The sequence below is a fragment of the Emys orbicularis genome, chromosome 11 (assembly GCF_028017835.1).
Source record: "Emys orbicularis isolate rEmyOrb1 chromosome 11, rEmyOrb1.hap1, whole genome shotgun sequence".
Taxonomy (NCBI): domain Eukaryota; kingdom Metazoa; phylum Chordata; order Testudines; family Emydidae; genus Emys; species Emys orbicularis.
The window spans coordinates 58,476,174-58,497,367 of record NC_088693.1 but is presented as its reverse complement, the minus strand read 5'-3'; the positions used below and the strand labels follow the sequence as shown (position 1 = coordinate 58,497,367).

Here is a 21,194-nt window from a genome sequence, read left to right as displayed (position 1 = left end):
CCTTAGACTGATGCTTTGTCTATTCTCAGTCTTTGTGCAAGAGCAAGGAAGACTTGTGATTTAGAAGTTACAAAAAATCAGAAACTTGAGTCAACAGAAGCTGGGACAATAATATGAGCAGGTGAGGTAGACAAACTAGTTTACGTGAGGTGCTAGATGTATTTTAATCTAGCTTCACCATTATGCTGAGGAAGCTGTACTGTAACATTTTATTTTAGAGGGTGAAGCTAGACTTAGGTTTTAGAGTGCAATATCTGAAGATTCAGGGTTGAAAGAATTTTTGTAAAACAAGGTTTACACTACAGTACAAGCCAGCTTGGTTTTGGCAAAAAAAAAAAAACCTAAGTAGTATAAGGATGGACTTTATTTAAAAAATGTCTTTAGAAGACAAGTTACAAAGGAAGCAGCTCACTACAGTAGAAACCTATTGAATACATTTTGTGCACCAAAGTTCTACCAAGATCACTCATTTAACAAATACTTCACTCACAAGGGGATCAGTTAGTATTCTTTTCATTAGGTTATGACAACATTACTCCAAATTTGATTTTCAATATTAACAAAAGGTCTCTCCCTATTCTTGATTCAACAAGGATGTCCTTAGAAAGTAATGACATTTCAGTGTTTAGCATAGTTGGGTTTTTTTTTTAAAACTCTGGCAGCATTTAGCATTAGTAAGCCTATTGCCACAAGATGCCTGTACACAGTATCTCTTAATCCTACCTTCTAATGGCCATGCATTTAACATTATAGAAGAGCCAAGGGAAAGGGGTTTGGGTTGAGGTGAAGCAAAAATCATAAGCTGTGGAACACCCTGAGCAGTATGCAACTTAAATGACAGTTAAAACTAACCCTGTACCACTACATTGTTGCACTCCACTGAATTAGCAGTTTACCATTAGTAGAAAATTACAATTGTCAGCCACACTTTGACCTTTTGGTCTACCCCTTTACTCTTAGATGTTAATTATTCAATTTTATAGCAAGTTCTAGTCCATTGATCCAAAACCAATAAATACATGGCATTAAAACTTTCAAGGGCAAGTTTAATAGTCTTAAACATGTGACAGCCAGTAGGCTCAGAATGCCTGCTTCCTTTGCTTGGTGAGGGGAAAAAAAATGACTACAGAATTTCACCCACCAGGGTCACTCAAATGGCAAAACCAGGGATAAACATTGTGCAGAAACAAAAAATTTAAATTCTTAGGCTCTTTTGGCAGCTCAAGTATTGACTAGACTTTTGTTTAGAGTATTACTTTGAGAATACATACCTGTATAAGTCAGTGCTTATGAAATCAAGAGACTTGCATGGAGAAGCTATTTCCATTAATGTGGACTTTCCATACCAGTTAGTACAATTTCTCATGTTTCATGCCAAATCACACCCTCCCCCCTCCATGGCCTTTTGAGTTGATACTTATATGGTTTATCTGCAAACAGAATTTCCATAACAAATCTCATTTACCAAATCATGACTGCTTGTAAATGTTTATATAGAAAACCCAAGATAAAATGATTTTTGTGGAAGGCCTTAAGTTACATTATTACAGTAGAAAATACAGGAGGTAGAATATAACTGAAAGGACTAATGCAATGTTAGTCAAATCTATAGCTCCTGTAAGCTACTTAAAACATGGTTTTAAAAACTAAAACCAGTATCTTCAATAACTATAGAAAACAGTTAAAATAAATTTGCCATGAGAGCCCTTGTATCATGCTTGATACAGGGAGGTAGGATGTAAGAACCAAAAGAACACACAAGACATGACATTTATCTACAGCTCCTGTTTGCTTTACTGAGGACAGTTTCACAAGTCAGTCACCTTCTTCAGTTTCTGACTCAGACTCTGAAAAGAAAGAATTTAATCATTAGGAGATGGGACTGTGCAACAAATGTTCACATTTATAACTCCTAAAACAAACCTATAATACAACACAGCTGGACACTGCCAGCTCAGCATAAAACCCCTGTACTTTGCACTTCAACTCCATAGATTCAAAGCTACAGTAAACTTTAGCATGTCAACAGTACTTTTGGGACAACTACTCTAACTCATACATAAATGACTGTAAAGTTTATACACAAATCAGCAAGATTCTGGTGAATTTAAATGCCATACAAGGCGTTAGCATTAAACCGACTTGACTTTCATCTAGAGGAGCCCACAATAGATAGGCCAATGAGACTAGTCTCAACACTTACCAAGGCAGCCACTGTTTGCTAGCTGCCATAAATTAAACAGCCTAGTTAGTAGAGTTTCAAAACAGCCACCATGTTGTGGAAGTTTTACACAGGGTTGGGGTCAGATTCTGTTGCCTACATCCAATCTTGCAAGTTGGAAAGCAATCAGGAAGAACAAAGCTTAATGAGAGACTCTTACATCCACCCTGCGCTTTGTTAAAAGCCTATCATTAAGGAACTTCTACCCCACAATTTCAAAATTAAGTATCAGGCTGTCTACACTAGCACTTGTCAGGGAAGTGGGGGGGAACCCCTCCCTAACCAGCGTAAGTTTCACCAACAAAAGCACTGGTGTGAACAGCACGAGATGCTCTCCCCACAGTAGAGCCACTGCCACTCATTGGGGATGGTTTAATTAGCTGGCAGGAGGCACAGAGGCTACACAGGGAGACATCACAGTGGTGCAGATGCACTATCTATACCAGGGATTTTAGTGTTCAACTACAAACTAAAGTTTCACAGTAATTGTTTAGTTACCTTCTTCAGCATTCTTGAGCCATTCCACAAACTTTTTCATTTGTTCCAGAAAAACACTCTTTCCTTTTGCAAGGTGTGCATCTTTATACCATTTCAAGATGGGTTCTTCACTCAGAACTTCAGCTGTTTAAGAAATGCCAAGGCAGAGTTATTGTGGAAGTAGTCTGTGCCAACATACTGCTTTGAGGGCTAGCTTATTAGGTTCTCCCAGCCACGTCCCATGGTCACCCTTCACTCCTCTTCCCCTTAAGGCTCCCCATTCTACACATTACTAGGAACAAGGTTGTTTAAACTGAGTACCCATTTGTGGAGTTTGACAGGCATGTCTGTGGTATACACCAAAGTCACCATTTGTTAACATTAAAGGTGACAGAGGAAATAAAGTTTTTTCTGAAAGAGATGCAGTAGGTGGTGAGTGAAGTCTGTATTTGACAGTCATGTGACTAGTCAGTTGCTCTTGTTTGTCATGCTAACAACTTGAAGCTATATTGGAGACCAAGTTTCAAGATTTATATTTAGGGAAAATTGCATCTTTAAAGCAGTCTCCTCTGAGACGAAAACTTAGTCAGTAAACAGTTACGTTCCCACAAAAGGAACTGACTCCATATCCTACCTGTGTTTGTTTATCTACTCCCAGAAAGTAGACAGTTTGTCATCCATATGTTACTGGTTTGTGAAGTGGGTAAGAAAGATCTATAGCAGCCCTGTCCCTGGAGTGCCATCATGCAGCCATATGGCAAAGATGAAGTAGAAAACCATTTTGTCTCAGTGCAGAGTGAGCAAACTTATGGAAAGAGACAGATGGTGAAGCTTGTAAGTAGTACAGAAACCAGAAGAGGTTCTGTCTGGCTAATCTGTACAGCTTTTGCCAGAAAACTGGCTCAAGTTTCTTTTCTCCATACACCAATATACGTTCTTGCTATTAATAGATGGAAAACCTTAAGTTATCTTTGTATAGAAGCGAGACTGATCTGATTAGTAGCCATGGTGCATTCTTGCCCAGACTCCAGCCAAAGATTAGTAGTTGACATTATCTCTGATGTAGTTAGCAAGGGGAGTTTTAGAGGCCCTTGCTCATCACTGTGGTTTAGCAATTTACCTCAATTGACAAAGATATGGTGGTTTGTACAGATGGGCATGCAAGCACCAGAATTTCAGCTACCAATTAACTGACTGCAGAGAATCTTGACAATTTCATTTGCCACAGGTCAGAAATTAGCTTTTCAGAGCTCCGAGTTAAGAATTGGAAGTCACTGCAAACAGTTACATTCTGCAGCCTTAAAGCTTTAGTTACCTTTATAAAAGAGCACCACTATTTTCTGGAAGGCTTTCATGAAGTGAATGTTGTCATAACAGTACTCCTGAATCTTCAGTAACAGAGTCAGCTCAGATTGACCTTGGGTAGTAAAGGCAGCAAGCAGAGGGCTGTATTGCTGTAAAGAGTACAAGAGATTAGATATATACTTCTAGCCCTGTGTAAGTCACTATTTCAGAGGGCATAGAAATTGTGAAAATACCTCCAAATGGATTTTAACTAGCCCCCCTAGAGAAAAATGTCCTTTTTTGGGGGTATATTTAAAAAAAAAAAAAAAAAAAAGGCAGTTACCTTACTCAATTTCAAGGACTAAAGAATTTTACAAGTAACATTACTTAATTTCAAGGATTCATTCCATCCTTGAGATCGTCTAGGTTTAACTGTAAAATTAATTCCCTGCAAAACACTGACATTTGATATTTTTGCCATTTACAGTTTTGAATTTTCTGAAAAGAAGTTGCCATTTACACAAGAAACTAGTTAGTTATACTTCATAAAAGTTTAATCACCTGATTAAGGTGCAATCCAGATACTGGCTTGGCAGAATTTAAATTTTTTAAAATATAATTTCAACAGGTAATACTGATTTTAAGCAGTTTTTGTCAATATAAATTCAGTTGTGGGTAAGTATGGGGGTCAGAATTACTTAATGACAAATTAAAAAATTAAACCAGTAAGGCACAAGTTATCAACATCACATCAAAATATACAAAGTAAATCTTAAACCAGACTAAGACCTCAAATTTTTCTTACTTTGCCTCTGTAAATGTAGATTGCTACTGATGGAAACATTTCAGTTTGAGATGAATGGTGAAATGGACACTTATCAAGATGGATGATAGTCTAATCCTTTCCAAACCAATAATAAAGTGCTGCATATTTAAGAATGGTGGCTGAAAACCAACTAGTGTTTTAGTACAAACTAGTTACCTGCAGGAACCATCTTTTCCTCCATCATTGAGTAGCATCTCATTTGTATTTCTAGAGCATGTGGAGTCCTCAAGCAAGATTGAGTCCCCATTTTGCTAGGTGATATACAAAGTTAGACCTTGTCTACTCTAGAAAGCTGAACTACTTTAACTACACCAATAGTACAATCACTTCCTTAGTGTGGATGCAGTTCTACTTGGAAAAGGGTGCAGTATACTCACACTTGTGTCAAACTCTAGGAGTTTTATGGTATAATTAGGTCAGGGGAGAGGAAAAAGGACTGGGCCAAGCCCATAAGTGTCTTTATAGTAAGTTTAGTTATTCACAGTTCTTGTATCAGAGCTACAGCAAATACCTTCAGGTGCTTGATGGCTTGTTCTGCTACCAGCTCCTCTTTTTTGTTCCATTCCACAGTGCTCATTACACTAGACCAGACTATGCCGATCACAGTCTGTTCTGAGATGTTATTTTTCTTCATCTCCTCCTTGACATACAAGATTATCTGCAAAGTCAGTGAGTTAATGTTAGTATGAAAGCTACTGATTAAACAGCTTCCTTTGTGGCTTATAATCAGAATACTTAGATTTCACTTCCAAAGACCCTTTCAAAGTTCTGATTGCCTTAGTTAACAGCAGTTCAGTCATAGGTCAGGAAGCAGGGATGAGTTTTACATTTTACAACGCAAATGCCAGGTACTGACCCATTAGTTTAGAAGATTAAATGCAAGTGGCCAGTAAGTGTTGGAGACCAAGAATAGCAGTTTCTTGAGCTGGTGGGAAGAGTGAGAACACAGGCCAAGCCTTTCTATTTGAATTTACCAGCTTAATATTTAAGTAGTGACACCTGAAGAGTCACCTTCAGCTAATGAATACTACTGCTACCACCACTCCAAATTCAGACTGCCCGGGAGTTCTGTCCTCTAAAGAGGATAGGTGGGTAAGACATACAGATGCATTACAGGTTTAGTCCTCCAACAGCCGCCAAGTTTCTCACTCAGGTACTAGATACAGTCCAGGAATCAGTTCTGTAAATTGACTCCTTTCCCTTCTCTCTATTAATAAGAATCACAGTTCTAAGATTCCAGGAAGTGAAGATCCAAGTAATGGTGGGTTAATTCTATGTGGAACAAACTAAACAAAATGTCAAGAAGCGTTGCAACAAGTTCACTTTTTTGTATCTGGTTTAAATATATGTATACTTACATCCTTAAATGGATCTCCACGTGACATCTGCTCTTGAAGTTCTTTCTGCAGCTCTTTACGAGCTCCAATGGTTTGTTGGTTCCGAACATATTCGGAAAGTTCTTTTAGTCCTGCATCAGTGAAATACTTTGTGAAGTGTTCAAGGCTTTGTTTGTTGGCTGGAAAGAGTTCCTAAAAAAAAATAAAAAAAAATAAACCAATATTTACATTGACTCCTATGCACAGGAAGTTATTAGTGCCTGCATTTTATATTGGGACACATTTAAGTCCAAGGGTTGCCAAGTTTGCTTTAGAGACAAAGTGGATGAGGTAATATTTTTTACTTGGACCAACTTCTGCTGGGGAGACAAGTTTTCAACCTTAGACAGAGCGCTTCAGGTCACCTGAAGTGACCTGTGTAAGCTTCTCTCTCTCACCTACAGAAGTCTGTCCAATAAAAGATTACCTCAGCCACCTTGTCTCTAATATCCTGGGACCAACACAACTACAACACTGCATACGAGTTTTAGTAATTCAGATAGGCCAAGTGGACAGGTATCTGCAAGAGTAAGGACAGATAAGAACAGTGTTCAGGTCATCCATTTGACTACTCACCATCAGTCTGTTGTCCATGTTGACTTTACGAAGGCTAGCAGCCACTGCATTAATATCTTTCTCATTTATCCATGATTTGAACAGCTTTACTGCAAAAGCTGCAGAAACACCTGCACAACAGGAGTTAGAAAGTTACTGTTAATAGTTCAATATGCAAGGAAGAGGAACTTGCTTGCAATGTTAATGGTTCTTCCCATCCTGTGGGGTCTTCAATGCCATAATATATCAGCTACCCGAACTATGACAAACCCTCACAGGTGTGCGCATGGGGTGGAAGAGAGGTAGAAGACTGCAATTAAATTTTGCTTCAGAACTAGTTAGGCCAACAGATTGTGTCACTGGATAAGACTCGCTGTTATGCAGCAGAGTATGTGGCTGCCACAGTTGACATCTATGTTAAATTTTAGCTTTGGTTAAATCTGTCACTAACGCCTCTTGGTCCCTGCTCCCAGCACCCCATACCATCCAAAGGAATTGTTTAATACTAGTAGTTACCTTCTTTAACCAAGTTCTCATTATAGAGGCTGTTGAGAATTGATGCATTAAGGTTCCCATTGGCCAAAAGAATACCTGTCAACATGGCCAGTTTGTTCCGCTCAGACTCTGAAAAACCTTTTAGGAACAGCAGCAGCTGCAATAGAAAGAAGAATGGTAATCCTTCCAAAATGAAGCCACAAAGCTTTAAGTATTATCAGCTGCTGTAGTCAGTGCCTCCCTGAACCAAAGGTTAAGATACAGAGACTTGCTGCTGGCGATCACAGTAGCTTATGATGGGCAGAAATACAAGATTACTTGTAAATGAGTAGAATGTTACCCTGGCTGAAATTTAATCCCACACTAAATTAGTTGTCATTTATATAATCAAATGCCACATTAAGATACAAGGACATTTATTCTAGTAAGTGAAGATTTAATCACAGCACTCTTCCTTTTAGAGTGTGTAGTTGTCTTGAAGCTTAGCCACAGAGTTTTTTGCTGTTATCTGAAGCCTGTTAAATACCTTTTTGACTTCATCTTCAAAGCCTTTTTCCAGGTATTTGTAACGCCTGATTAGCTTGTTAAAAACCTAGAAGACAGAAAATTAGTACATTACATTTGGACTCTAATCAAGGCAAAAAGTAATGAGTTTCAAACCAGCTTTGTTGAACATTTGGTTAGACTATTAACAAGTCTGGCATTTTTGTACCAATGATAGTTTGCCACCCTACAGAGTTTAACATAAGTTTTTTTTTTTATGCTGCATGTCTAAGGCCATTCCAAAATTATATAAAAGTTATAGTTTATTTGAACACCAAGACCAGTTTTTGTAGACAGTTATTCCACAGCAATGCTAAACATGACAGCTAGTTATCAACTAGTACACACAAGGTGAGAGTCAGTCAAGTTCAACTGTATACTCAGGACTAACCTGAGCAAATGCTTGCATGGTTTCTAGATCTTCTTGTGCTGCAAATACACAGACATCTGTACGCATCAGGTCATCTGCCAGAGTACCACCTGGGGCTAGAAGAAGTTTTAGTGTTAACACTTTAAAACTGGTATTTCATATTTAATTTCTAATAATTTTTTTTTGATCAGCAAGAATTACACTATTGCTTATGTATGCAAAGAGTCAGTAAAATGTGACTTTTTGAACTGCTTTAAGTTTCGTGTTGTATGATGCGAAATCTTATAGCTGTCCTTTACTGAAGATCAGTGGTGACTATACCACTAAATATAGGCCTCCAGATAATTTTACTTGGCCATCTACTATTGCTGCATTGAAACTTAAGTCAGGATGCATCAAACAGATTGACAACGCTCAGATTTGATATTCTGTACAACAGAAGAGCTTTACACACTTGGTATTATGAGAGACATAATACATTAGTTTTGTCTAAAAAAAAAAAAAAAAACCACATACCACACCACCCATGACCAACAGATCATGAAAGTTTTCCTTCCAACTGCAGCTACAAGAGACCTTAAATTGGTTTAATCCTACATATTGCATCTACTAAAGTCACTTCACACACGATTAACAGTTATTTTTATTTTTTTTAAAATTGAGTGACCCAGCCCTGGAAGCAAAGTCTAACTGTTGTAGAGTTGCATATACACACACTAAGTTTTGAATGGCTCAAAAATTAAAGCATCACAGTTTAGTTTTGGAAGGTTCTTTTAAAGCCTAACCTCAATAAAGTCAAAGGAGAAAGTTTCTAAGAGTGTGCTAAGCAAAACAGCAACCATGGCTCCATCCCATAGCTCACCCTTGACTCCAAAAATATCCACTTCAATGCATAAGTCACTTGTAACATTTAAGATTGGATTTTCGAAAGCATAAGCATTGGTTTAATTGCTTCTAGATAACTCAATGGGAGTCTCACCACTGATTCCAGAGCAGGAAGTTAGTCCAACTGTGAGCAATTTTGAGAAGTCCCACCCTAAATCTTCACACCAAATTTGTTAGAGGCCAGTCAAAAGTACTCAAGGACAGATCAAGTGGGGCTCAAGTCAGTTTTGATTTAGAACTGAGTCTTTGTAAGCTGCAACATCAAAACTAGTCTATTAATTCATGTGTTATACAGCAGGACTTCTGGTTAAAGACAACACAAAATCCTGTTACTTTAAGGCAGCGGTTCTCAAACTGGGGGTTGGGACCCCTCAGGAGATCATTACATGGGGGGGTGTCACGAGCTGTCAACCTCCACCCCAAACCCCGCTTGCCGCCAGCATTTATAATGGTGTTAAATATATTAAAAAGTGTGTTTAATTTATTGAGGGGGGTCCTCACTCAGAGGCTTGTGATGTGCAAGGGGTCACCAGTAAAAAAAGTTTGAGACCCACTGCTTTAAAGGAGACCGAGGCCTGATCTACAGTAGAAACTTTGGTCATCACACCCGTGTGTGTTAGGGATGTGATTTTTGTGACATTTCTAGAATGAAAAAGCAAAGAAAAGCCATCACTTGAGTTCAGATATGGAAGGTGCTAATCAGGTATTGAATTCAAGAGTTAAGTCGGATGTTGTGTGTATTACAACACCTAAGAACTTAAAATAGTACCACTCCATGTGGGTAGAGAGCTCTTATTCTTTGGCAGAACCAGCAGTGGGAGCACAAGTTAACATTTTTCTAATGTTTGCAGATACTACAAAGGAAACAGTAATGTAATTATTTATTAAAAAAATCAAAGACACTTTAGAATACCTGTTTCATCATCCATATCTGAGGACTCTTTATGGATTGAGGTTTCCCGAAAGATGGTAATCGGATAAGAGCAAGACTTCAGAAACACATCCTATTTGAATGGACAGGATACTCTTAACAGTGAGTGTAGAGGTTTTGGGAGGGAAGATAAAACTGCCATCCTCCCTACTAGAGTGTAGGCCTGAGTGGAAGTGATTTCTGACATCTCCCTGCCCTGCACAATCAAATCCTGCTACTTCTTCCCGCTTAGAGTTTAAGACTCATACATCTTTTCATACCCAAATCACTAAATTTCTCATTTAGGGCCTTCTCTGGTCTCAAATACTGCACCATCCTCCCTCTCTGGAATCCATAGAGCATACACTACCTCTTCCAACCTACACAAAATACAGGAGCAAGAGTCCTCTTCCATGCCCTTCATTTTGATTATGTTACTCCACTTGGTTCCCCATCTATCACCACATCAAATTCAGGCATCATGCATTGTAATTAAAGTCCTATATAATTTTTCCCCTCATTTATCCAAACTCATATCTCCTTCTGCCCTCTTCCCAGTTTTAAGAGTGGGAACCTTGACAAATGCCCATTTGTCAGCTTATCACACGACAAGTTTTTTCTTCCACATTGCCCCCTATACATGGTATGGCCTTTGAGCTAATTTACAAAGCCCCTACTTCTCATATTAAAGTCTCTTGAAGATTCACTTCCACATACATCAAATCCACCTGACAAGTAGTAAACATCTTTAGGTGTCTATCCATAGGTTACGGGCTTCTTGAGGGAAGGACAGTTCATTCTTATCTGTAGAGTGCTTAGCACATAGTGGATACTGCTATAAGCAGTGCTTTCCACAGTGAAGTAGTCTGTTGGATAGTCAGGACCCTTTGGTTCTATTGACTCAGTCACCAATATACTATGGGACATTAGGCAAGTCACTCACCCTATTTGCTTTAATTCCCTGATATGCAACTTTACAAGCCTCTCACTAGTATTCTGTGTTTTAGTATTATTATAGTGCTTCACAAGTGTTCTAAAGAAATGCACGTTAATTATTTTAAATACCACTGTTAGTGGCCATTTAAAGTTAACCAATCCTTTGAAAGCTTTATCATAGTGAGTAAGCACATGCTGCATGATCCAAATTCTACTTATGAAAGTTATACTCACTGTTGAAGATGCACCTTTTTTAAAATTATAATATAGAAAACAAGCTTGCCAAATTATGCACAAAATTTAGAATGGAACATTTAAGCTTTGAAGAGTTCAAGGTCAATCACTTAAGGCAGTGTCCCCTCACAGAGGAGAACATCCCTAACACAAAGGAATTAAAGATTGTCAAACTATTTGCTGTTTTGTACATTCTTCTCAAATCCTGCTGCACATATTTCCCAAACCCACTGCCATAGGTCGCTTCTACAGTAGCGACAACAGGGGACCTGGACGCAGCATACCAGAAGTCTTGTTAAGTCACTTGAAGTGAGAAGTGCAGTTTACTGTTGAGGGACTAATAGTTGCTGCAGCATCCATAATTAAATGGAGATGGATTTAGCAGATGAAACTTGACATTGCATTATGAAGTGCTGCTGCTGGTCTGCCAGTACTGGATACTGAGGTCCTGTTTGGAAGCCTATCAGAACAGAGACAACTTAAAGCTGAAGCATGAGCCCCAAGCTTTGGTGCTGTGGCAGGTAGTAAGCAATAAAGACCAAAAGAGGAAGCAACAACAGAAAAAAAAATAATTGAAAAGAGAAAGCCATCAGTTATGAGAGCTGTGACGTCGCACTCCATATGTTTTATGGAAATATGTTTAAGTGTGAATATGCTTTATGCAAAAGGTCTCTTGTAAGGAATCATTACAAAGCTTATAGTTCTACTGAATGTGTTCATCTTATTTGTATGAATGTATCATTCTTGTATCTGAAGCTAGAAATATGATGTATTACTCTGAAGTCCTATTGTAACTATGCAAATTGTGGACCATTAATGGTGGTTTAGAATCTTGATGGCTCCCATTAACCAGGGCAATTGGTTGTAAATGGCTATTTACTTGTAAGCCTTCCTGTGTGCATGTGAGTCAGACTGGAAAGAATGGAGGTTTGGGGTCTCGCATGGTCACATGTGACCCGGTACTGGAATCCATCTTAAACCCAGCGCTTTTCCATTTAGAAGGAGGGGTGGGGACCCAGAGAGAGAAAAGATTCCTGACTTGTGCCAAAGGCATAAAAAGGGGGTGGAATAGAATAAAGGGGGCTGCAGTCATGAGAAATCCCCTAGTTACCATCTGAGCTGGAAATAACAAGAACTGTACCAGGAAAAGGATTGGGCCCAGAAGGAGTCTAATCTGTGAAAGAAGCTTATTGGAACATCTGAGGATGAGATTTACTTGTATTCAGTTTCTTAAAATGTATTGGGCTTAGACTTGCATGTTTTGTTTTATTTTGCTTCGTAACTTACTTTGTTCTGTCTGTTATTACTTGAAGCCACTTAAATCCTACTTTTTATACTTAATAAAATCACTTATTAGTAAACCCAGAGTAAGTGATTAATACCTGGGGGAGCAAACAGCTGTGCATCTCTTTATCAGTGTATAGAGGGCGGACAATTTATGAGTTTACCCTGTATAAGCTTTATACAGAGTAAAATGGATGTATTTGATGTTTGGATCCCATTGGGAACTGGGTGTATGGGTGCTGGAGATAGGTGACTTGCTGAGCAGGTTTTGGTTAAAGTCTGCAGCTTTGGGGGCATGGACCAGACCTGGGTCTGTGTTGCAGCAGACTAGCGTGTCTGGCTCAACAAGGCAGGGTTCTGGAGTCCCAAGCTGGCAGTAGAAAACGGGTTCAGAGGTAACTTCAGCACATCAGGTGACAATCCCAAGGGGGTCTCTGTGACCGAACCGGTCACGAGCTCTTTCATCCCTGAGCAGGTAACCACCGTAAGACAAGACATTATAAGAGCAGTGATTCTCACTGTGTTCAAGGATAGAAGATTTAAAAAGTGAGCCATTTCTGCTGCAGTGCAAGCAGCCACCCTCAATCCAATGTAGCAGAGATTATGCTGTGACAGAGCATTAATTTATGTACCACAAAGGTTTGAGGCAATCCAAATAAATAGCATCCATTTTTAAACTTGGGTGACAAAGTAGATCAATAACCTACATTTAAACATGTGCGCAAGTGTCATTTGAGTCCAAGTGAGAGAATGATGTGGTCTAGCAAAGCAGCCATATTTAAAAGTTTAGCTAGACACTTACCCAGCATTCCACCAGCCACCAGAATGTCAAAGAGTGTCTCTGCATAGCGGCGATAGTCAAGTTTTGCTCCAGAAGCATCAAGAAACTTTGCTACTGCTTCCAAGTCACTGCCAGTTTCAGTTAGACCTTGAATAATACAGTCCTGAAACTGAGTAGGGTCAAACCTCTCTTTTTCATCTGCAATAAAAGAGAAAGCATTGGTATTGGATAAGCCTACTAGTTGTAGGAGCTTAGTCTCACTTTAACTTAAAGATAATACTGTCAATTTCTGTATCAGCATCTTCCAACTTCAGGAATTCATTTGGTAAGGAAACCGGCAACAGTTTCAAAAGTGTGAGTTTACCAGGGAAGCCAGAAATAACCAGTGCAGACAGTGAATTTGCCATTAGTTTCATATAAATACATACGAGTTTAGCATTAGCCATTTGACCCGAACATGTCAACTATCAACTGCAATAGCTGCAGTAATAGCCACCACTGACTTTTTGATCACTTCAATGAGACTATGCAACTATGTTTAGCCTTGAACAAGTTAGCTGTTCATTTAGAAGTTACAAGATTTTGACTCCTAATGTTTTCTCCACTTAAGCCAAGAAGCATCAATACTTAAAGCTACACGTATTGCATTCTAATCCCTGCCTGTTTTCCCCACAGTAATTTCTTCCTGCTAAATTCTGTAACAATACCAGTTTTGCCCATTTTACTGTCTCTTCATCAAGATAGTGAGAGCCAGATTATGCTAGGGCCAAAGATTTATCTTTAAAATAAATAAATAAATAAATAAAATCCAAGAGTCATGGAGCAGTCACATTAAATGTAAGAAGAGTCTCAGATTACTAAGGCCATGTCTACACTAGAGACCTTGCAGTGGCACAGCTGTACTGATGCAGCTGTCCCGCTGTAAGATTTCTCGTGTAGTTGCTCTATGCCAACTGGAGAGAGCTCTCCCAGTGACATAGTTAAACTATCCCCAATGAGCAGCAGTAGCGATGTTGGCAGGAAAAGCTCTCCTGCCGACATAGCGCTGTGCACACTACCACTTATGCTGGCAAAATTTACATCGCTCATGGGGGGGGTTGGAGGAGCGGGGGGAAAGAGGAGGTTAGGTGTTTTCACACCTCCAAATGACAAGTTTTGCAGACATAAGTGGTAGCGTAGACATGGCCTTACCATGACAGCTCAGATTTTTACTATTAATTATTATTATAATAATATAAAAACACCACTGCAATCTCCTCATCCCAAGGCATTCGGGTCCCAGGCTCCTCCTTGGCTAGCTCGAGCTAAGACCCAGCAGCCGCCACCTCCCAGGCCATGCCTGAGACAGCAGAGTAGGTAGCCCTGTGGCCAGGTACCTCCAATATGGGCAGCAGGTCATGGGCTAGGGTGCTTGCAGCCCCACCCAATGGGGAGCCCCTGCCTGAGTTCCTGCTGTGAGGGGAGGTCCCAGCACTTCTCCAAGCCACCTGACCTAGGCAAAGCACCAGCAGGGAGGACTGCAGCCTAGATGCTAGGACTTCTAATTTAAATGAGAAATGCCCAGATTCATGTTGGCTGATGTCTGGATTTGAAGTGCCAAGTCACTAATGAGGCTAACCAATATTTACCATTAAATTAGTTAAATCTACATTAATGCTTTCTGAACTATTCACTCTAACTAGTTAGGCCTACCACTCTTTTGTAACAGAAGCATCAAAAAGTGTTTGCTTTTCAGCATTTTGCCTGTTATCAAGTTTCAGCTAAACCATGTATTGAAAACTATTTGCATGGTGCTCAGATGAAAGGACTGAAGTCTAGTTCTTAACCAGAAGAGATTCTGAATGCAACTGTCCTGCTCTGAGGTTTGCTTCAAAGTGCTGGAAGAGCATGAAAACAATAAACTGTCAGAACTTTGTGAGCAGAGATTTAGGATAAAAACCTGTCTTAACTATGAAGTGCTAGAAGGAATGTGATTCTGAATCACATTCCATTAGCCATGTTTCAGCCTCTTTCTGTTCTGGACAGAACCTGTACATTTTATATTTGGGATCAGTCATGCTTGCTATGGCCTGTCTTCACTACCAAAATAGATCGCTCTTAACACAACACCCCACTTTTTTTGGCAGTGAAGAAAAGGCCTAAGCAATGGAAAGGGAAGGTTATACAGCTTCTCTCAATCATTCTTTCAGGGTTGTCCTTGAAGGAGTCATCATTTGTCAACTAGGTAAGAGATTCCTACTGAGACAGTGGTGGAAACCTTAAGTCCATCAAGTCCTCCCAAATGCTTCCTTCCATTGTTTTGCCAGCTGTTGAGTCATTTCACACCCGACTGACATAGCTATGCCAACCTAAGTATGTGTGTAGAAGATGACACTATGACAACTTAAGCATGCTTCCATCGAGGTAGCTAACTTTGGGGAGGTGGTGTTCCCTACACCTATGGAAAAACCTGCATCTCTGCAATGGGGTTGTGCCAGCACAGCTATGGAATTATAGTCTCCATAGTACAGACATATCCTGAGAAATGGGGGCAATCCTTTTTTGAACAGCCATCTACAAGACTCACAGAGGTAGCAAAGTCACTGGAAGGTGGGAATACGGACTTAATCTGAAGCAGTATTTTGAAGACAATGAAGTTAGAAATGTTTCATATGCAAAACCAAACTAAACCCTACCCTTCCTTCCACTTCAGTGTTTCATCCAATGGCACATCTGATCTTGAACCAGAGAAACAGATTTACTGTACTTTGAGATAAGTATGAATCCTATCTTCAGTGTGTTTTACTTTGATGAACCTCTTCATTATTGTTGCAGACTATTTAATTCCTTATTTCATTCTACTTGAGACAAACCAGGTAAATTCATACACCAATCAAAGCCAATCGGATGCTTTCATAGCCACTACTGTTAGAATGAGAAATTAGAGAATTGAAAAATGTGAGCTAGCTAGCCTTCTAGAGAAAGTTAGAACCCTCACCACCTTCAAGAAGTTCCTAGATTAGAGCAAACCAAGACCCCCAATTTATAACAGCATCCATTTCCTTCTTAAAAAGAGAATGGCAGTTTTCTTCTAACTACTTACTAGCCACACCACTCTCCAATTACCAATAACTCCACCATTCCACTCTAGCCTTTTACCTATATCTCCACTTTCATGGTTTCCTCAACAGTTAGAATATTTGTTCCCATTAACTAATCTAGGAACAGAAAGAGGAAGTAAAGTTGCCTTCACAGACTGAAGTTGGATCCTAGAAGAGCCCATCAGCTCCCTCCCACCCCTTGAAGAAGCCTGAGTTTTCCCATAAATCTAATGGCATCCTCATTTAGGCTCTTTATTACTGACAAACTTTCACACTGGTTGAAAGTGTTCTAGATTAGGCATTGTTTGGAAAGGAGCATAACCAAAATTTAAGCTGTTTTTTATGGTGCAAGGCACATTTAAAATGAATTAGCCTACACTGAAAGGCTAATTTTTACGGTAAAAAAATGTACTTCATATTTAACTTTATAGGTCTTTATTTACAGATACCTACCTAAACAAGTTGGTAAAAGACTAGACCAGTGGTCCCCACACTTTTGAGGGTTGCACCCTATGCACTCCCCCCCTGGGCTGGGAGCTGGGCCACTGCTGGGGGGAGGGGGGAAGAAGAGATGGGAAGTGGACAGGGGGCGGGTCTGGGGCCACGGCCAGTGGGTGAGGAGAGAGCGGAGCCGCAGACAGGCTGCGGTGGAGGCCAGCAGCCAGGCCCATGGCCAGGTGCGGCTCCACTCCCAGCCTCCCCCAGGGCTGCGAATGGAACTGCAGCCAGTCTCCGAGGCTGGGGGTTGGCGTGGGGCCAGGAGCGGAGCTGCACCGAGGCTGGGGCTAGGTATGGGAGATGAGGATGTGGGACCAGAGCAGAACTGGACGTGAGGAGGGGCTCCCTCCCTGCCACCCGAGGGGTCTGGCCCCAGATGTTCCTCCACACCCCTTAGGGGGCACACCCCACAGTTCAGGGACCTCTGGGCTAGGCACATACTAATAAGCTTGTGTGTATTCATTCTCTTGCCCAGCACATGCTGATAGGTCTTCTGTACAGAGTTGGCCATGAGCTACACACAAAAGTGATTAATATTTACCTCTTTTTCTAGTTTTAAAACGCTGGCCTGATAGCGTTGGCTTCTGCTGCTTTTGATTATTCATAAAAGACACCCTGTGAAAAAAGAAAAGTTCTTCAAGATATCCTTAAGAGGCAGAGGATTCCCACACCATGCTTTAATTCTAAGCATGTGTATCAGCTACTGTACACATCTCTTTGTGGAAGGAGTCCACACTTTAAAAAGAAAATATTATTTGAGAGTGGCTGAAGCCTTAGAGTGCATTCCTCCTCTACTCTACTACTACAACCACACTCTTGTCAGGGATATGAAATGCAAACCCTGCACTGCTAGTTCCTGGGCCTGCCTGTTGGCTAAGAACATCTACACTGCTGAAGTAACTCTGAGACAGATCATAGTGCATTTTCACTTAAGCCATGCAATATTTATTAGCTGTTATGGCAAAGGCAGGTTAGTCTAATTAAGACATAAAAGGATAACCTCAGGGTGAATGTGAACTTTCTTAGCATCTGAGGTGACCTTGGGCAAATCACGCTCTCTCTGTACCTCAGTTTCCCTATTTGTAAGGTAAGGATAATTTGATCTCCGTTGTAAAGCACAGTGACAGGCAAGGAAAAGCGCTGTACAGAGGTGAGGCGCGTTTAATTAGACCTAGATCTCAGATCGGGCAGAGCCGCGCTCAGCGCCGCGCAGGCCGGGCCCACACGAGACGATCCCGCACAGCAGGGTCGCAGGCCCGGATCCGGGCGGGACAACACGCATCAGGGCGTGAGTAAACTCCCGAGGCCCGACCTCGCTCCCCGCCCCCGCGGAGTCGGCGGCCCAGCATCCCGTGGCCGCTCCCGGGGGAGGAACTGGCCTCCACGCCGCACCGCCCGAGCGGGACTGGGGAGCTCCCAGCCCCCGCGCGCCTCCCTCTCGCCGGGCTGCTCGGCACCCACCGGGCCTCCCTGGGCGGAGGCGGCCGCAGCAGGCGCTCTGGAGCCGGTAGAACTGGGGAGGGGGGGGGGTCGCCTCCAGCCGGGCCGCGCTCACCGCCGCGGCCTCCCCGTCACAGGCCGGGGCTTTGTTACCCGCCAGGGCCAGGCCGCCGCGGGAGGGGGGAAGAGCCCTGCAGGCCCCGGCCTAGCCCCGCCACGGCCCGGCCTGTCCTAGGGCCCGGGGAGCTCCTCCCAGCCCAGTGCCCGGGGGAGGCCCGGCCCCGCTCGCTCCTCACCGACTTTAAGGCAAAGAGAAAACGTCCAGGAGCCCCTCACTGCAAGCGGCACAAGCGGAGACGACGGCAGGCGGCGGCTAAATCCTGCTGTGAGCGGAACCAACGCGGAGAAGGGGAGGGAGGAAAGGGCGAGCCCCGCCTCGCCTTGAAAGACTCGCTGGGAGAGACCATCCCACCCCGGAGGGGGGAACGAACCTACCTAATTCATTTCCTGACACACACCCCCAACAGCACACAGCCCCTCCCCATCTACACTTACAGTAAGGGGCGCCGCGGAGTCCCAGCCACACACAGCCCCGAGGTGACAGGCACTTTCCCTTCCGTCGCAGCGAACGGGCGGATTTAGCTCCCCTACCCCGTCAGTGAGCGCGTCCAGATCCCCTTCCTCCTGCTTTACCGTCAATGGCCGGCGACCGTCTCACCGCCCCTCTCTAGGCAAGTGGATCAGTCCATTGGGAGGGGCGGGGGGAATCGCAGCTACCCGGGAAGGGGCCGTTGACGGTTTGCTTTCCCGGGACGTCACTCATACTCTGAGTGGCGGGGGAGGGCGAGGTAGCGCCCCCTGCTGGGCACGCGGCGCGCAGCCGCTCAGGGCCGTGAGCCGCGTGCGCTGGAAGCGCTGCCATTTTAGCTGGGCTGAGCCCTCCCCGTTCCCCCGCAAACCCGCCTACAGAGCGCGGCCGCCGGCCCGGCTCCAGCCCCGGGATGGACCCTGCGAGCGACGGCCTGGTGGAGGCGGATAATACCAGTGACAAAAATCTGAATTCTCCTCCTGGAATTGTGAATCGCTGTTCGAGAGCGAACGTGGCTGTCCTGATCCGTCCTGCTTCGTTAGGCTGATAAAGAGCAAGTTCGTTCCCGCTCTGATCGCAGTGGGCAATAGACACATGAGAGCTAATGCGTATTCTGCCTCCAGATAAAGATGGCAAAATGAGCCTTTTTTTTCTTTTGTTGCAATATAAACTATTCAGTTTGTGGACGCTCTCAATTTTCGCCAGGTTTAAAAAAATTACAGAGGGAGAAGGCATTTTCCCCCCCTAAAAAATGTAATACATATTTACATATGATGGCATTATGTATTTTTAAGGTACCAACAATGTGCTTAGCGTTGTACAAAATACAAAAAGGATTTACAATCTAAACAGGGTAGGCATGGCATAGATAGACTGCCCTATGAAGCCCAGAGGGGTGAATAACGAGGGTGTATTTGTTATTTTATCATGGTTACAGTATTCATAATAAATAATAGCATTTGTTTGGTTGCAGATAAGGTCTCAGTAACACATTTGCCTTCTGCTGTTCCTCCTTATGGTTCCTGTCACAGTTGTAGAGTAACTGCACCTGTATTCACATTCTGAGATCCCAACTATCATCTCTCTTTGGTGAAGGACGACATCTCACTCCCTCCTGACCAGGGATTATTAAGGCTGCACAGGTCCCTGCCTGCAGTTTGGTATTCCCAGCAAACCAGACTATTGAAAAGGCTAGTGTCTGCACTTTTTCTCTCCAGTGTGTTGCCTGTAGTTTCAAGGTACCACACAGTCCTTTCTAAGCAAGCACATTTATTCCTAACGTGAAAGCATTACAGAGAAAACATTTTAAAAACAATCAAAAGAACCTACCCACATAGCTAGAAAGCTTACTACAGGTAACCCCCCAACTCCAAGCTCAGGCTCCAGTAGGTGTCAGTCCTTCAAAACCCACAACTAGATTTTCCTTGTGGTTACAAGTTAGGGTGACCAGACGTCCCAATTTTATCGGGACTGTCCCGATATTTACTTGTTTGTCCCGCGTCCCGACCGATGTTCAGTCGGGATGCGAATTGTCCCAATATTTTGCCCACCAGCGCACAGGTGGAGGGAGCTTGCGCCCCCCTGCCCCAACTCCGCCGCGGCTCCGCCCCCTCCCTCCCCTATTGGATCCCTCCCCAAATCCCCGCCCTGGCCCCGCCTCTTCCCCAAGCACGCCGCATTCCTCCTCCTCCCCCCTCCCTCCCAGGCTTGCGCTAATCAGCTGTATGGCGGCGCAAGTGCTGGAGGGAGGGGGGAGAAGCAGGATGAGGCGGAGGCGAGCTGGTGCGGGGGGGCGGGGCATGGAGCTGCCGGTGGGAGCTCAACCCCCACCAATTTTTCCTATGCTCCGGTGGCTCTTTTTTTTTTTGCTTTCGTTTTTGTTCTTTCCTCTGCTGGCTCTTGGTTTGTTTCTTTTTTCTTCCTCTGCTGGCACCCCCCCCCCCCCCCCCCGGCGTCCCGATATTTCACGTCTCTCATCTGGTCACCCTATTACAAGTTCATAACATAATTCAGAACCAGAACACAAGCTAGGTAGTTCAGCTGTTTATTTATACAGCTAAGGCCTTTGACCTCCAGCCTCTGGAAACAGATGATCAGTACACAGTGATCCATTCCTCAGGACGAAGCTCCAAGAGGCTGAGTTTTTGTATAACCAGGGAATTTGCATTAACCTCGCTGTAGGTATTTCCCCAGAAAATCCACTTTACACTTGTCCCAAAAGTCCATTCTTCTCGGACACATTTTCAGTATAGTCCTATGAACTCCCAGGCCTCACATCATGTCTCCCCCTAGAGAGGTTACATGCAATCTCACTCCACAGTAATACCTAAACTTTGTGTTTAGTACAATGGATTGCAAAGATACTTAAACTTAATTCAATAAGGTCTCCCAACTATATGCAGGAAATAGG

General features: G+C 42.6%; 1 protein-coding gene across 2 annotated transcripts; it reads right to left on the bottom strand.

Annotated features, from left to right (window-relative positions):
* Nucleotides 1-348: 348 nt before the first annotated feature.
* Nucleotides 349-18,609, bottom strand: BZW1 (basic leucine zipper and W2 domains 1). 2 transcript variants are annotated; one of them, XM_065413313.1, is made up of 12 exons: nt 18,492-18,609; nt 17,297-17,370; nt 13,199-13,375; nt 8,169-8,263; nt 7,761-7,826; nt 7,256-7,391; nt 6,761-6,870; nt 6,167-6,337; nt 5,320-5,466; nt 4,014-4,152; nt 2,720-2,842; nt 349-1,847 (listed from the first exon to the last, which is right to left on the bottom strand). In XM_065413313.1, the coding sequence occupies exons 2-12, from the start codon at nt 17,358-17,360 to the stop codon at nt 1,816-1,818; spliced, it is 1,260 nt and encodes a 419-aa protein (XP_065269385.1). In that variant the 5' UTR covers nt 17,361-17,370; nt 18,492-18,609; the 3' UTR covers nt 349-1,815. The 2 variants fall into 2 exon arrangements, with proteins under 2 accessions (XP_065269385.1, XP_065269386.1); XM_065413314.1 differs by lacking the exons at nt 8,169-8,263; nt 17,297-17,370; nt 18,492-18,609 and having other exon boundaries at nt 13,193-13,367.
* Between the last annotated feature and the right edge of the window lie 2,585 nt (nt 18,610-21,194).

What these genes read in the sequence shown, in the direction of transcription:
- BZW1 (XM_065413313.1), bottom strand. Translation starts at nt 17,360, where the DNA reads ATGAATAATCAAAAGCAGCAGAAGCCAACGCTATCAGGCCAGCGTTTT. An exon ending in TTGAAGATGAAGTCAAAAAG is followed by an intron (nt 7,392 to 7,760) that starts GTATTTAACAGG and finishes TTTCTATTGCAG; the next exon opens with CTGCTGCTGTTCCTAAAAGG. An exon ending in GCTCAAGAATGCTGAAGAAG is followed by an intron (nt 1,848 to 2,719) that starts GTAACTAAACAA and finishes CTTTCTTTTCAG; the next exon opens with AGTCTGAGTCAGAAACTGAA.